Source organism: Gobius niger (assembly GCF_951799975.1).
Source record: "Gobius niger genome assembly, chromosome: 2".
Taxonomy (NCBI): domain Eukaryota; kingdom Metazoa; phylum Chordata; class Actinopteri; order Gobiiformes; family Gobiidae; genus Gobius; species Gobius niger.
Window position 1 is genome coordinate 38,519,633 of NC_136853.1, and position 16,365 is coordinate 38,535,997.

The 16,365-nt window shown below is 41.7% G+C and overlaps 1 protein-coding gene across 1 annotated transcript in view; it reads left to right on the forward strand.

The window, feature by feature from the left end:
* pdzrn4 (PDZ domain containing ring finger 4) overlaps positions 1–11,428 on the forward strand; it is a 62,966-nt gene extending 51,538 nt beyond the window's left edge. The window contains exons 5-9 of the mRNA XM_079552414.1: positions 2,119–2,181; positions 5,018–5,119; positions 5,290–5,403; positions 6,619–7,587; positions 10,146–11,428. Coding sequence (XP_079408540.1) covers positions 2,119–2,181; positions 5,018–5,119; positions 5,290–5,403; positions 6,619–7,587; positions 10,146–10,721 — 1,824 coding nt within the window. The 3' untranslated portion in view covers positions 10,722–11,428. The remainder of the gene's footprint in view (positions 1–2,118; positions 2,182–5,017; positions 5,120–5,289; positions 5,404–6,618; positions 7,588–10,145) is intronic.
* Positions 11,429–16,365: the final 4,937 nt, after the last annotated feature.

Below are 16,365 nucleotides of genomic sequence, written 5' to 3' on the forward strand. Positions count from 1 at the left end.
AGACCAAAGTGCTTCACAGAAAGATAAAACTCTTCAAAAACACAAACATTCATCTCTCATCCAAAAGGCTTCGTCAGCGACACTAAAGTTTAAGCTCAGCTCGCAGACTACATATAGACCACTGTGAGGAGTTTAGCTTGGCTGTACAGCAGCCTCCTGCGCCCCAGGCCGGGAGGGCTCTGTCATGCTAATGAGGCTGAAACTCAGCCCAGGACAAATCCATTGGCAGGTGATTAGCAGTGATCAGCAGCGAGTAGGGCCGTTCAGACTGAAACTCAGGTGTGAGTTAGGTCATTAGGACTTAGAACTACAAAGACTTATAACTACAAAGATGTTTACCTACAGGTGAGAGTAGCCATTAATTGAAGGGAGGGATTCTAACTCCTCCCAGTGGTCTGTATCTAGTCTGCGGGCTGAGCTTAAACTTAAGTGCGCTGATGAAGCCTTTTGGATGAGAGGAGTAACGCTCTACGCTTCAACTACAGAGTACAGAAGATGACTCAAGAACCTTCATTATAAATGGTAGGTTAGATGTCTTGCTCGAGGACACGACAGCACTTAAGGTTAGTGTGTGGTTTCAACCGGCAACCCAATGCACCACTAATACCATCCTTGGAGATTAGAGGAAAAAGTCAAAATTGTACTAAAAATTGCACTAAAAATATGTCATCAGTGATTGCTGATATACATATTTTTTGTCTGACTACCATTTGTTCTTTTTGCATTATTTATTATTAAGCTCCTTCTCACAATCCAACTCTGCAAAATGTGAATTGTTGCAACTTTTTTTGAGCAGTGTACATACAGTGAATCATATCCCTGGTACTAAGTTTGTATTTGTTACCATTTTCCTGGTTTTGTCAACTGAAAAGGCGGAAACAACAAAAGCTCGCGCCTGACGACTTCTGACAAATTGCCAAAAGAGTTGCTCACTGTCAAACGCGTCTATTTTTGTACGTGGGATACAAATGCTAATCCCCCTCATTATTATGTATGTGCAGCCCAGCAGAGTTGGTGAGACTTTGGAGAGGCGTGATCCGCTTTTCATTTATTGACAAAGGTTTATTTCTGCCCTGTGCAGCTTCCTGGTTTGATCATCGCAAAAAAACAACAAAGACAATGAAATGACGGCGGAGTGTTAGGAATGTACGCAATTCCCCTGGGATGCATAAGTAATGTGGATTCCTCCAAAAAGGATTTCACAATTTCTTGTACTATAATAAACACATAAGACTTGTTTTTAATGACTTTAGAGCTCTCCATTTTTCCTGTGTTGCTGTCTCTCTGCGTCTTCCCTTTTGTGAAGTCGAACTGATTGACATCACATAACACACTTGCATATTTTTTGTTGAGTTCTGTTGAGTTATTTCACTTTTTAATCAGTTTTTCCTGAAAGCAGTTCCAACTCAGTTGTTTATCGTCACAATGGAAACAGCTACAGTGGAGTGATATAGATACAGACGGCATCTCTGGAATCGCCCATATATGGTCATGTTTGAAAACAGTTAAGGGGGAAAAACAATTTCTTTAATTATTCAAAAACTACTTTAACAAATGCTGAAATATGAATTTGTTTTTCTACTAAATAAAGATAAAGAGAAGTGTAAAACGCTTCATTTTCGCTTCAACCGTTATTTCGGTTCTTGTGACTCGGTATGAGTTTAAAATAAAGCTATTTTAATATAATATGGGGTCAATATCCTATAAGTGAACAGTGTACGTTTAAGTCTTTAGGATTTGTTTTTAACTGGTAGCCCTCGATCAACTTAATGCTCTTAAACTAGCCCTCAGCTGAAATAAGGTTGGTGACCCCTGGTGTACATTATCACTTTTTAATGGACACCTTCCAGCCAATCAGAATCGAGTATATTCACCCAGACCATGGTATAACTAATTTTAAAGACTAGAGATTTTAGATTTTTTTCTTTCATCTATTTCATCACCACCAAAACATAAACCAGACCTTCACGCCCCTACATGTCAGTACAGAAAAGTGCCCTTTTCATCAAGTTCTTTTTCCCCCCCCGCTTTTACCTTATTTGGATCACTTCAAACTCCTACTTGAGAGGCACCAAAAAAAAAATCACGAATTTAAAATGGATAATTTGCTTTGTGCAGGTGGAGCCGCACAGTCTCGCTGCAAAAGACGGGCGTATCAAAGAGGGGGATCGAATTGTTCAGGTGAGCAGTGGAATTGTTTTCTTTGTCTTGGTTTGTATATCTTCTTGCTTGCAAAATATCCTTCACAATTTAAAAAAAACAAGGTTGTCAACTAACTGTAAAACATGCATTTCAGCCACGTAATTCAAAAGCTCAGAGATGCAATTTACTTTCTGCACAACTGTTTATCAACCTTTTTCGCTAACTGTGCAGCTCTTGGTTAATAAGTTCCGGGGAAATCAATGATAAATACCAGGGCATTAGGCAGTTTGACATCGCTCCAACATCTCAACCCTGAGCGCGAGCGGATGCCATTACCCGAGTGTAGTGTGAGCGATAGTGAGAGCGCGAGGACTGCTGTAGCGCTGCTCCTATTATCTGCTCCTGACAGCCCCATTACTCCGGAGAGGAAAAGATGAACGCCACCTGTCCAACAACACTTAATTGCATGTCTGGATGGGGGAGTAGATTCTCATCAAGTTTGACTCTGCAATAGTGGGGCGAGCCGCCAACCCCGCGTTCTCAACCAACAGCTGCCGAGTCGGGGAGGTGTCAGGGGGGGGACATGAGGAGCAAGAGAAATGGTGGTGAAGGCATGAGTTCATGTAGTTTCAGGGAATGTAGAGAAATACCTGCGAAAATCATTCAAATGGGGAGCTTGACTTTTTGACGGTGTGGTTGGATTGTATAAATTGTGTCACGCATTCATCGATGAAATTGTGTGGATGATGTGAAACAGTTGGGGCTTGGATAACACTTATGCATGTACAGTAAAATGCCCTGTCAATAGTCCAATATTTCCCCCTTTGTAAGCTTGTATTTGACACGGGTTGGTCCAAAGGTGTCAATCTCCAGACATTGAGTATACAGTATTTGCTACTATAGATACAGACGGCATCTCGTCATAGAAGGGGTCGTGGCTTTGGCTTTTCTCTCTTTTTAGACATTTTCTGGTGGAATATGAATTTATGTATCACACATAAATAAAGTCAAGTCTAAATCGGGTCCATATGGATATTTATTCACAGCAGATTGTTCAGCAGAAGTGAAAAAACGGCAGTTGTAGCTAGCGCTAGCTAACCGCGAGCATTAGCCCGATGCTAACATGAAGCGTCAAGTCCTCTCCTCTCTATGTCTTTGTATCTTTATTTAGGAGAAAACTATATTCATAATTCATCTCTGGAATCGCCCATATATGGTCATGTTTGAAAACAGTCAAGGGGGAAAACAATTTGGAGAAAAATCAAAACTTTCTCTAATTGTTCAAAAACCTCTTTAACAAATGCATGAATTATGAATATAGTTTTCTACTAAATAAAGATACAAAGACATGGAGAAGAGCAAAGTGGTTCAACAGCCCATGATTACAGAAATAACAGAGAAAAATAACAGAGAATGCTAACATGATACTACATGTTAGCATCGTGCTAATGCTAACATTTGAGCACTACCTACGACTGCCGTTTTTTCGCTTCTACTGAACAATCTGCTGTGAAATAACATCCATATGGACCTGATTTAGACTTGACTTTTTTTGTATGTGATAAATATGTTTATATTTTGCCAGAAAACGGCTAAAAGACTATTTTTCCCCTTGGCGAAGCCACGCCCCCTTCTATGACACGTCTGTATCTACAGACCATAGACATATTATTAACAGACCGTTATTCCTCACTCCTCCCCGTTGACCACAATGACCACGTTCGAGGGGGAAATCATGGCGGATTAACAGACTCCCCCTCCCCAGCTCTGACGAAGCCTGTTCCTCAAAAGGGCATAAGGGCGGGATCTTCACTGTGGACTCGGCCCTTGTTCGCACAGTTCCAATGCTAACAGTCCGGCCCTCATTAGTATGAGATTTCTAAAAAAAAATTGAACAAAGACCAGCTTGGTTTCTTTAATTGTAAATAGCCCAGCGTCATCACAGGAGAAATATCTAGCTGTAAACAGTTTAAGAAAATTAGAAACCAGGCTTTAAAGTTGTTTTTAATGTGTCTAAAGTGCAATGCTTTCCAATGGGATACTAGCAGCTATATGGAGGTACTACAGCAATGGCGGAGCAATGGTGGCCCCTTGTGTTGTCGTCAAATAGCAGCGCAGCCAGCGGCCATTGTTATAGACCCTTTCACTGCTTACATCATCAGTGACATCAGCTGGAGGCAGGAAGTGAAAGAGAAATAAAATTAAGCTAAAACTAGCGATTATAAGTGCAAAACTACAACTAAAAAATGTGGTCCTGTTGTGGCTTAGAGGGACTGGTGCAAGGTGGTAATTTTATACTCATCACTGCCACCTCTGGTCATCAGCGTAACTGCAGCTTCTATATTAAGCTTGTGCACTTCGGACCCGACGTAACAGCTTTTATAGTGACAGCGCAGGATTTTAGAGGCTGTTGTGGTGAACAGGTCTGGGCTCATTCTACAGATTAGGGCATTGCTGGAAAGTGTAGGGGGAGGAAAATGCTTCTTTTTTTTACATTTTTAAACTCCATATAGTCCCTTTAAGGTGCAAGAACAAGAGGAGTGACATTCGGGAAGATAAAATAAGGTTTATCTGATATTTCCAACAACAGTTAGACATTTGTTTATCGTTACCATGACAGTTAAAATGGAAATAGATAGGAATCTAGCTTCACGCCTCCAGCTAAGCCCGTAATGTTTACAAACAATTAAAGTGCTCATCCACTGTGCTATCGTCCCGCATACAAACCATCAAACGGTGGGTGAACACTGAAGCCATTGCCACTCCTGAATCGATGTTAACAAATCCTTGACATTATCTTGACAAACACAAGTACAGAGGCGACCGAGCTGCGCGCAATTCCCACTGTTTCTATTTTTACCGCTTTATTTTGCAGATTAACGGCTGTGAAGTGCAAGACAGAGAGAAGGCAGTGGCTCTATTGTCATGCGAAGACTCGAGGAACGTCATTTTACTGGTGACAAGGCCAGAGCTGCAGGTAAACTCACACAAACAGCCTGTCTGCCCGCGTCACGTCAAACATAACCAGACACCTGCTGTACCACTGTTTCTTTTCTACTTGTCAACATGAGAGGCTGAGGTTTTCGCACACGCACAAACATGCCATAAGAAGCGAGACGAGAAACTGACAAGTTGTTGTGATTTCAGCTGGAGGAAGAGGGATGGATGGATGACGACCAACAAGAGCTGGTGGAGCTGAAGATGGAAATCCTGGAGCAGAGGAGGAAGCACAAAGAGCACAAGTTTGACAGAAGAGGAGAGGTAAGAACAAGAAGAGATGAGAATATCTTATATTTTGAGACAGCGCTGGTAGGAGGTAAAGGAAGAAGCACAAAGCAGGTGTGGGAAGAGATGTACTTACTTACTGAGTACATTTTAGGTCATGACTGGAAATGAATATGTTTTCTTTTTAAATGAGCCCACTTGATTGCACAGACTTTTGTGTAATTCATGATCAAATTTGGGGGAATTTGAAAACGATCAAATAGAAATACAATTCTTGTCTTAAAGGAACAGGCCACCATTTTTCCATACTGAGACATATTCTTACCTGAGCTTAGACAAGTTGATGCGTACCTGTCTGGTCTTTACGTGTGCGCTCAGAAAGACCAAAGACGTTGTTAGCATTTAGCCTCTCCCAGCATGTTCCTATGGACCCAAATGGGGGTGAAGTTAGAAGCGACCAAGCTCTTCCACATACTTTGACTGTATTACATAGAAACAGCTGAACACTGACATCATTTATTTATTTATTTTTAGCAGTAGGAGTGTTGGTTGTGGTTTATTGAAATCTAAGGGTGAGGATCTCTAAAGTAATGCCTCTCCACTGGTACGGCATTCGGACCCACGATCCCCATTAGGATGAAGACACCAAACAAGTATTGATTTCAGCCCGTAAAATTGTTTCTTTTTCTTTTTTCTTTTTCTTTTTTAAATATAAGCATTGAATGAAGGCTACCAAGCTGAAATCATTCATTCATCGTTCATTCTATGTGTATGCTACATAGGCAGGGCCGGATTTAAGTAAAATGGGCCCTGGGGCTAAAGTTTTTTAGGGCCCCCTAAAATCAATCAATATTTTTTTATATAGCGCCTTAACAGCACCTGTACATATACTGTATGTCTGTCTGTCAAATTTCTCTCTCTCTACAATGAAAGGATAAATGAATAAAAAAAAATATATTATTTGAACATGCAGAAGTAGCATCTTAAACATACAGGACTTTTTTTTTTTTTTAAATGACAAATTTGTGGGGGAAAAAACAATTTGATATAATGACCCCAATTTGAGCTCGATGGCCCTCGTGGAAGAACCTTTGCCAGACTGGTGGCGGGACACATTTAAAAGGGGGGTCCGGGGGTCCTCCCACAGAGATCTTTGGGATCCTGAGATTCTGGGCTTAGCCCCTGTAAGCCCCTTCATAATTCCGGCCTTGTACATAGGAAAAGGATCTGAAATATTCTGTGTATTCTCAGCTCCAACATGAGGAGGGGATGACAACTGACACCGCGACCTGCTCCTCGAACAATCAGGACAGTGGATTTGGACACGGCACCGACAGCCCGGACCACCAGCCTCTGTTGTCCAGGATACCGAAGAAAAGTCCCGCTCAGTGTTTAAGAGAAAGATGGAGAGCAGAGCATCCTCCCAACAGAACCCCAAAGACACAAGACAATAGTAGCAGCCCGATGCTAGGTTTGGAGAATCGTTTCCAACAACTTTTAGAGCTGAAATGCCAGATTCGTAATGGCGTTGAGTGTGGGGTGTATTCAATAAGGCACAGCATTGAATGTAGTCTTACCGAACAGAGCGCTGGAGATGAAGATGGCGGTAACAGCGGGGAAAGTGAAGGGGGAGTGGAGCACGAGCTAAGGATGCTAAATGAAGAACTAAGGAGTATTGAGTTAGAATGCCAGAGTATAATGCAAGCACACCAGCTGCGCCAAACCAGCCAACCCACGCAAACCGCATCCCCAAGTCGAAGCCCCAAAGACGGACTGAGCCGGCACCGGAGACTGGCCGACATACACGAACACCCAGAGAAGTCAGACAGCGAGAGGAAGAAAGACAGTTCCAGTGCCTACAATACAGCGGAGAGTGCACGGTCCACACCTATAGGCAGGGAGAGGTCGCCGGAGCACTCTTTACAAAGACACGTCAGCCTCACCAACCAGAAAAACCTCAGCTCATCAACATCCTCAAGTCCCATCCCCGTTCCCAAACTTCACAGCACGCCCAGCCGCAGCAGACCAGCCGACCCGGGGCCCGTCATATCCAGCAGCCCGGACCAGACTAACCCGTCGAGGTCTGAGTCGGACCCCGCGTTACCCGCAGATGATGAGAGGAGTGAGAAGAAGGGGAGGAGGGAGAGGAGGGGGCTGCCCTACCCTTCAGCGTATCAAACCAGCCCATACCACTGTCAAGGAGGATCCAGGCAGCTGCAGGTGGGACAATGTGGCCAGCTAGACAAAGGCTGGTCATTTTTTTGTCATTTGTTAGGAAATTCAATGGTGTTCCGGGGCAATTTGACCCGGTACATGTTTAATTATCCAAAAGGTGTCCGAAACCATAAAAATCCTAACAAGCAGTGTGAATATTTCATTACTAACTCCATTACTAATTATTTGATCAATTATTATTGAATCTGGGGTTCCTGTGTGTGTGTGATTGGGGTGAAATATGTCTCACAGTTGCAAAGAAAGAAATACATGACAGAAATACATGACTACAATACAATGACATTTTTTGACACCCTTTTACCTCCAAATTTACCCTGAACAGTATGTGATAAACATGCAGGGGGTGGTTGCAAATATGTGAGATGAACCATTTTCATATTATATGTTGATTACACTAAGTAAGGCCAGCAGAAGAAGTTTCATACTGAAAAATTACTTTTAACTATTTTTCCTAGATCTTCAAACTTCTAGTCAAGTTTGCAGATCTAGGAAATTTGACTTGTAACTTAACAGGGTTGATGTTACTTTAATTTATCGTCTTTGTACTTTTGATTCAAAAATAATTAGAAAGAATAGAGATATGAAAGTAAAATAAGCACAAAAGGGTGTTTTGAGAAATATTATTGGAATATTATTTGAAGAGAAAGTAAATGCCAAAATGATTAAAAAAACGAAAATCTCATCTTTTTAACTTCCTAACTACCACCTTAATAAACACATTTTCTCCAGTTTGGCTTTACCTAAATCTAAAAGCTTCTCGACTGGAGTTCACAGCTTATAGGCCAGAGTAGCGCCTCATTTGAAAGCTAAGACCTACAAAACTGATTTTGAAGACAAGATGCTTCGATTCAGTTAACTCCGCCCCCTCTCTCCGAGCGTATCTGCCCATGCATTATTAGCAGTAAAATAAATATAAATATCACAGCAATAAGTGAAGTTACTTCACGATGCAGTTATAAGGAGTTGACATCTGCAACACAGCTTCATAAATGGCTAACACACACGCTAGCACACAAGCTAGCACACGCTAACACGCGTTTTGACTCACCACCGCTCTGTCCTGGCCTCTCCATCAACATTGGGGACTCGCGTTGGTTATAAAAGTTAATCCACTTTAAGAAGATTCACCAAACATCCATCAGAGACAGTCACAGAAAAACACGAGTGATAGTCGCTGAATCACGGAAAGAAATTCCAACTTCTGGCGAGTGGCCTCTTCTTTAGAAGGTTGAAAAAAGTCCTGCACCTCTCGTAGCCAAACGCGCTTTTCTCCGTGACATTATCGTTAGGTAAGAATTAAGAACAGGTGTGTCCAGAATAGTTAAGAAAGAGCTCCATCTTCACATCCTTCAGTGCAAACATGACGTCTGTTCAGACGCTCAGGGGTGCGTTTGTTTTGTGTTTGTTTTCAGCCCTGACCTGGAAGCGCTTCCTTTTTTTTTTCTTTTTTTTATAAGCTGTTTTATAAATTAAAATCAGGCTGTAAGGCACTACATTACAGAAGTTGTACTCTTCCTGTTTGACACTATGACGTAAAAAACGTCAGAGTGTCACAACTCAGTCGTTTTCCAGCAGTGGGTGGAGTAGCTGCTCAGAGAGCAGGATTCAGGAGGATTGCTGAGAACTGTGTGAATGAAGCCACAAACCACTCACCATTACAACATGGCTAAAAGCTCCAAAAAGCCGATTTTGCATGATATACAGTGCCTCTCGAAAGTATTCATACACCTTGAACTTTTGCACATTTTGTCATGTTTACAACTCTAAACATAAAGATTTTATTTTGATATTTTTACTCCTCCAGAGTTATCTTGGGGCACTTGGTTGTATATCTTACCAGTGTTCTCCTTGTTCGATCTAATATTTTAGATGGGCGACCGTGTCTTGGTAAGTTTGCAGTGGTGCTATACTCTTTCCATTTCCGAATGATGGATTGAACGGTGCTCTGGGAGATGTTTAAATCTTGGGAAATCTTTGTGTAACTTAACGCTCCTTTAAACTTCTCCACAGCTTTATCCCTGACCTCTCTGGTGCTCCTTGGCCTTCATGATGCTGTTTAGTGACCGATACACTCCGACCACAGCTCTGAGGGCCTAAAAGAACAGCTGAAATTATACTGAGAGTATTACACACAGGTGGCCTCTATTTAATGGTTAGGCCAAGGAGTGAACATTCTGGAGTCATGAGGAATGTTATAAAGGCAATTTAATGCACTCAGAAAATGCTGTATGAATACTTATGCACGCCCCACTTTTCACTTTTCTATTTTTTGAAAAATAACGGAATCATGTATCATTTTGCTTTCACTTCACAGTTGTCTGTTACTTGTGTGTGAACGTTCAGTAAAAAAATCGAAATAAAATCTTTATGTTTAGGGTTGTAAACATGACAAAATGTGCAAAAGTTCAAGGTGTATGAATACTTTCGAGAGGCACTGTAGGTCCTTTAAATGTACTGGCCCCCATCTTGACAGTTCATTTGCAAACAGAAAATCACAGCAAACAGTGACCAGTATTTACTGATTGTGTCTCTTTGTTCCACAGAGCTACATGCAGCTCTTGCAACAGCACTCGTCCCTGGAATACTCCCAGAGCCAGCTGAGTCTGCTGAGCCTGTGCAGAGAGCAGGGGCACCGCGGGGGGCGCGCTGGGGAGCCCCGCCTGGAGTGGAAAGTCAAAGTTCGAGCAGACGGCACGCGATACGTGGCCCGCAGACCCGCCCGCGATCGCATCCTGAGAGAACGGGCGCTGAGGATCAGAGAGGAGAGGAGCGGAGGCATGACCACCGACGACGATGCCATGAGCGAGCTGAAAATGGGCCGGTACTGGAGCAAAGAGGAGAGGAAGCAGCACTTGGCCCGGGCGAGAGAGCAGAGGAAGAGGAGGGAGTACATGCAGAAGAGCCGCCTGGAGTGCCTGAGAGAGGGGCCGGGCAGCAGCGCAGAGGGCAGGAACCAGGTCAACATCCTGGAACTCAGCCACAAGAAAATGCTGAAGAAGCGAAATAAAAAGATCCTGGATAACTGGATGACTATTCAGGAGCTAATGAGCCATGGAGCCCGAGTACAGCAGGATGACTCCAAAGTACATAATGCCTTTCTCTCCGTCACCACAGTGTAGCCTCTGGGCCTGTCCAAAATCAACACCTTACATTTTGTACCTGATAAACCACCGCCTTTCCAAACTACAGCTTTTAAAAACAAATGTGAATGTGTACTACTCAGTATAACCTCAGCATTGTACACTGTGGAGTGACTTTGCTACCACACAGACTTTTGTAGCATGTTGGTCGAAAGAGTGCAACTCAAAACCAACACATTTCTATCATGTGTGTGTAGCCCATTGTGTCGACCTTTGCTCCATCAACACTGTATGTCGTGTTCGTTTCATATCGATATGAAGCGTCTTCTCTTTGCCTCGTTCAATGTGGCACATTTTATAATGGGAAAAGTTTAATATTTTTACTCTTTGTAAACAGTGATGATTTGTATGGGATTTTTTACACACAACGACGAAGCGCTGGAAGTGTCTGAGTGTAATGTCTTATTTAAGGACAAATGTATGGTGATCATAATTTACCACCTGCTGAATATCAATAACGCTAATCTCATTTCTTACGACAGTTTACAATTTTCTGCGATCTTTCAGAAAAAAAACTTGAATTTGATCCTTCTAAATGTCCAGTGTTTTGTTTATATTAATGTTAAATACATACAGTATGTGTTCTTTATGCTCATTTTTATTTATTGTAAATTATTTTTCTTTGTCCATCACCAGTTAACCTATTTATGTCCAAGCACTGATGAATTGTGTAACATAATTGCTGCTTTTCTCCATGAAGTCATTGAAGAGGCCTTGTTTTCAACATTTGTCGCTGGTGAAATTTGTTAAAATTATAACAATAAACAATGATTTTATAGCAGTAGTGTTTTATATCTGTTGTATTCGTGGTAATTGGTAAAGTTATAGGTAGGTTATTGATCCCCATTGTCGTCGTGAAGAAATTTAGGAAGAAGGAAAAGAAGGAGGAGGAAAAGAAGAAGGAAAAGAAGGAGGAAAGAAGGAGGAAAAGAAGGAAAAGTAAGAGAAGGAGGAAAAGAAAGAGAAGGAGGAGAAGGAAAAGGAGGTGAGGGAGGAAAAGAAGGACGAAAAGAAGGAGAAGGAAAAGGAGGAGGAAAGAAGGATGAAAATAAGGAAAGATGGAGTAAAAGGAGGAAGAGAAGGAAAAGAAAGAGAAGGAGGAAAAAGAGGAGGAAACGAAGAAGGAGAAGGAAAAGGAGGTGAAGGAGGAAAAGAAGCAGGAGGAAATGAAAGAGATGGAAGAAAAGGAGGAAAAGAAGGAAAAGAAAGAGAAGGAGGAAAAGGAGGAAAAGAAGGAGGAGGAAAAGTAAGAGAAGGAAGAAAAGAAGGTAGAGGAAAAGTAAGAGAAGGAAGAAAAGAAGGAGGATAAGAAAGAGAAGGAGGAAAAGAAAGAGAAGTAGGAGAAGGAAAAGGATGTGAGGGAGGAAAAGAAGGACGAAAAGAAGAAGGAAAAGGAGGAGGAAAGAAGGATGAAAATAAGGAAAGATGGAGGAAAAGGAGGAAGAGAAGGAAAAGAAAGAAGGAGGAAAAAGAGGAGGAAACGAAGGAGAAGGAAAAGGAGGTGAAGGAGGAAAAGAAGGAGGAGGAAATGAAAGAGACGGAAGAAAAGGAGGAAAAGAAGGAAAAGAAAGAGAAGGAGGAAAAGGAGGAAAAGGAGGAGGAAAAGTAAGAGAAGGAAGAAAAGAAGGAGGAAAAGAACGTAGAGGAAAAGTAAGAGAAGGAAGAAAAGAAGGAGGATAAGAAAGAGAAGGAGGAAAAGGAAAAGGAGGTGAGGGAGGAAAAGAAGGACGAAAAGAAGGAGAAGGAGAAGGAGGAGGAAATAAGGATGAAAATAAGGAAAGATGGAGGAAAAGGAGGAAGAGAAGGAAAAGAAAGAGAAGGAGGAAAAAGAGGAGGAAATGAAGGAGAAGGAAATGGAGGTGAAGGAGGAAAAGAAGGAGGAGGAAATGAAAGAGACGGAAGAAAAGGAGGAAAAGAAGGAAAAGAAAGAGAAGGAGGAAAAGGAGGAAAAGAAGGAGGAGGAAAAGTAAGAGAAGGAAGAAAAGAAGGAGGAAAAGAAGGTAGAGGAAAAGTAAGAGAAGGAAGAAAAGAAGGAGGATAAGAAAGAGAAGGAGGAAAAGAAAGAGAAGTAGGAGAAGGAAAAGGAGGTGAGGGAGGAAAAGAAGGAGAAGGTAGAGGAGGAAAGAAGGATGAAAATAAGGAAAGATGGAGGAAAAGGACGAAAAGAAAGAGAAGGAGGAGAAGGAAGAAAAGAAAGAGAAGGAGGAAAAGAAGAGAAGGAAGAAAAGAAGGAGGAAAAGAAAGAGGAGGAAAAGACGGAGAAGGAGGAAAAGAAAGAGAAGGAAGAAAAGAAGAAGGAAAAGGAGGTGAAGGAGGAAAAGATGGAGAAGGAGGAAAAGAAAGAGAAGGAGGAAAAGCAGGAGAAGAAAGAGAAGGAAAAGAAGGAAAAAGAGAAGGAGGAAAAGCAGGAGAAGAAAGAGAAGGAGAAGAAGGAAAAGAAAGAGAAGGAGGAGAGGAAGGAAGGAACAGAAGAAGGAAAAGAAATAATCAAGATTGCAGCATACACAGTAGCCAGTAGAAATGTAGGGAGAACCTGGGTAGGTTTCTACTACTTCCCTTGTCAATCTGTTGCGTGGATCCACAGCTCACTGAACTGAAGAATTAATGAGAGACGTCCGGGTGGCGCTGCTGTCACTGGAGCCTTTATGAATAACATTAAAGCAGCGCTCCTCCCTTACCCTCAGCTACTTCCAATCCACCCAAATGTATGAGTGACACAAGATACCAGTGCTTACTGTTTTACCATCCATCATCCTGTTATAAATGATCAATCCAAATCCGCATCATTGACTCTCTTGATTCTTATAATTGGTTATATACTGTACACTGGGACTAGACTGTAAGCACACAGGACAGAAAGAAATGGAATTTGATTTAGTCTCTACTATGCCCTCATTGATGTCAGGGACCTTTCCCAATAAATGTGAGGCATTCCACCAACCACTAAATCAATACTGGTATACAACATTTTTGATAGTGATAATAAAGTCTTTGATCGAAATGTGTCTGCCAGGCTACACTAATGGCTTTTTCGGCCACCATCACTCACTCACTAACATGCCACTTTCGTACACAAAACCTAAATTAGCCTGAAATGGGATGAAATAATAAAATGACTAAGCCACTGTTGATGCAGAATACAATATGTTGTTGGAAGCCGCAAAAAGATCCACAGTATCGGGGGAAATGGATTTTCCTCATTAGAATGCAGAGAGAGATTGCCCCATTGTTCATTCTGTAATTAATGTTTGCTGTAGAATGCATTCAAGAACTGCTGCTTACTCTTTTAAAGCCGCAGTTATCCTCACAGCAGGAAGTACACAAACATGTAAACATGAACGAAGGAAAAGAAAATCCTTTGTCTATCTATTCTGATCCATGGATATGGATAAAGAATGCCTTTAGTACTTTTGTAGATTTGGAAATATCTCTAAAACATGCAGGGAAAGAAGCCAATGTCAATTTCAACAACAAAACAAATACAAATCTAACTTAAAAGGGATATTTCAGGATTTTTGACATAGGGCCTCATTTCCTAGTTATCCAGAGTGTTGCTGATTTCTGGAGCGAGATATATATTTTTAATTCATGCAGTCCTTATATTTGAAGAGTTATGTGGCGCTAGGCTAGTGCAAGGCTAGCGCATTTCTATGGTAACTAGTAGCCTGCATTAAAAACAGTCTGACTACACAGTGCACCTGAGGTAAATCACTTTGAACGCCAGACTAACCATATTAATGTCTGTGTCTATAGAATAATTTGAACCATTTTGCATTTAAAATAACTTATATTTGAGCAGCATCAGCTTCATGGTTGTAGCTACGCAGCGGCGGAGTGATCTGCTAGAACAGTGGCTCTCAACCTTTTGGAGCCGCGACCCCCATTATCAGTTAAAGGTGTTCGTGACCCCCCGCCCGGGTCACACCGTGAGAAATCGGAACATTGTCCTACATAATTTGTAAAAGACAAAGAAAATATATTTATGAAAATATAATGGCACTCTGGTAACATAGCACACACATGCAACAATAAAATATTATAATATACGCTAAAAAAAACTATGTATATTTTATCTACATGATCTGGTGACCCCCCAAATTCGTCTTGCGACCCCCTTGGGGGTCCCGACCCCCAGGTTGAGAACCCCTGTGCTAGAAAATAGTCCCTCAAAATGTGATCATTCATGTGATGCAAGGTCAGTTATATTCAGAAAATTATTCTATCCACACAGTCGTTTATATGGTTAGTCTGGCGTTATAAGTGATTTGCCTCAGGTGCACTGTGGAGCGGGTCAGACTGTTTTTAATGCAGGCTAGCTGATACCATAGAAATGCGCTAGCCTTGCACTAGCCTAGCGCCACGAAACTCTTCAAATATAAGAACTACATGAATTGCAAAAAAAAATATCTCCAGAAATCAGCAACACTCTGGATAACTAGGAAATGAGGCCCTATGTCAAAAATCGCCTCACGGTGCTTCACGATAGCCTACTTCACAGAAACTGGATGAATGATATGGATGGATAAATATAATTGACATGTTAACCTTGCAACTAACAACTGTCCATGGTGAATATCATGAATTGCCTGTGGCCCACCACATAATAAGAAAGTCCTGTAGGTTTGGCTCCTGAACAACTGTGTCGACTTTTTACGTTTTACTCTTTCATTGTTGTCATTGTTGTTGTTGCTTTTTGCAGGTACTTTTCCCAATCAACTCAAACCAAACATGGTTCAGTGATCCAGGTGTAGCAACTCTGGAAAAGTGTTAGTCTCAAGATCTAAAGAATGGTCTGGATAAAAACACTCCTGAAAAAAGAGGTTTCTTTTTCTTTAATCTTTATCTATACAGGGAAGCCCAATGAGAGTATACGAGACTCTCTTTTTTTTTATATTAGAAAGGGCATTCAACATTGTTAGCCAATAATTGTATAATTTGTTGCACATTAGGGGTACACGGTTTGCTGCGGCAACATAAGGGAAAATCAAAGCGGCATGAAGATTGGCTCTCCGTATTACACGCAGCTATGTTGAATACATGACCCCCAGATGATCCATCAGTGTTGCTTTTCATGCCAACAGTAGCCAACGGCACAGTCAGGACTTGCCTCTTATTATGAGAGACAAAAGGCTGATTAAGGCGGTTAAATGACTGACAATTTTCATTCATTAAACCCCCATTCAGGCTCAAACTATGGGCTAATGACTCATTTAGACTGGTAATTAACTTTTGTTATGTTTTTCACTTCCTATTCATGTAAAGGGCAGCTCACAAGCTATGGAAAGAGAATTGTCAAGAGATTTTGTAATTGGAGTTGCCACTATCACTAAAATAAAATGTTCGATTCCTACCTGGACAGGGCCTGTGTATCTGTGTACTCCAGGTTCACCACTAAAAACATGTGCAATAGGTGGGGCGGCCGTGGCGCAGTTGGTAGAGCGGGTCGTCCCTGATCGGAATGTCGTGGCTTCGAATCCCAGCTCCCTCAAATGCACACTGGTCGTTGTGTCCATGGGCAAGACACTTCACCCTACTTGCCTCCAGTGTCTGCGAACGTTGGTGTATGAATCAGAGTGTGACTGGGTGACTGCTTCCTTACTGTAAAGTGCTTTGGGCCTGATAA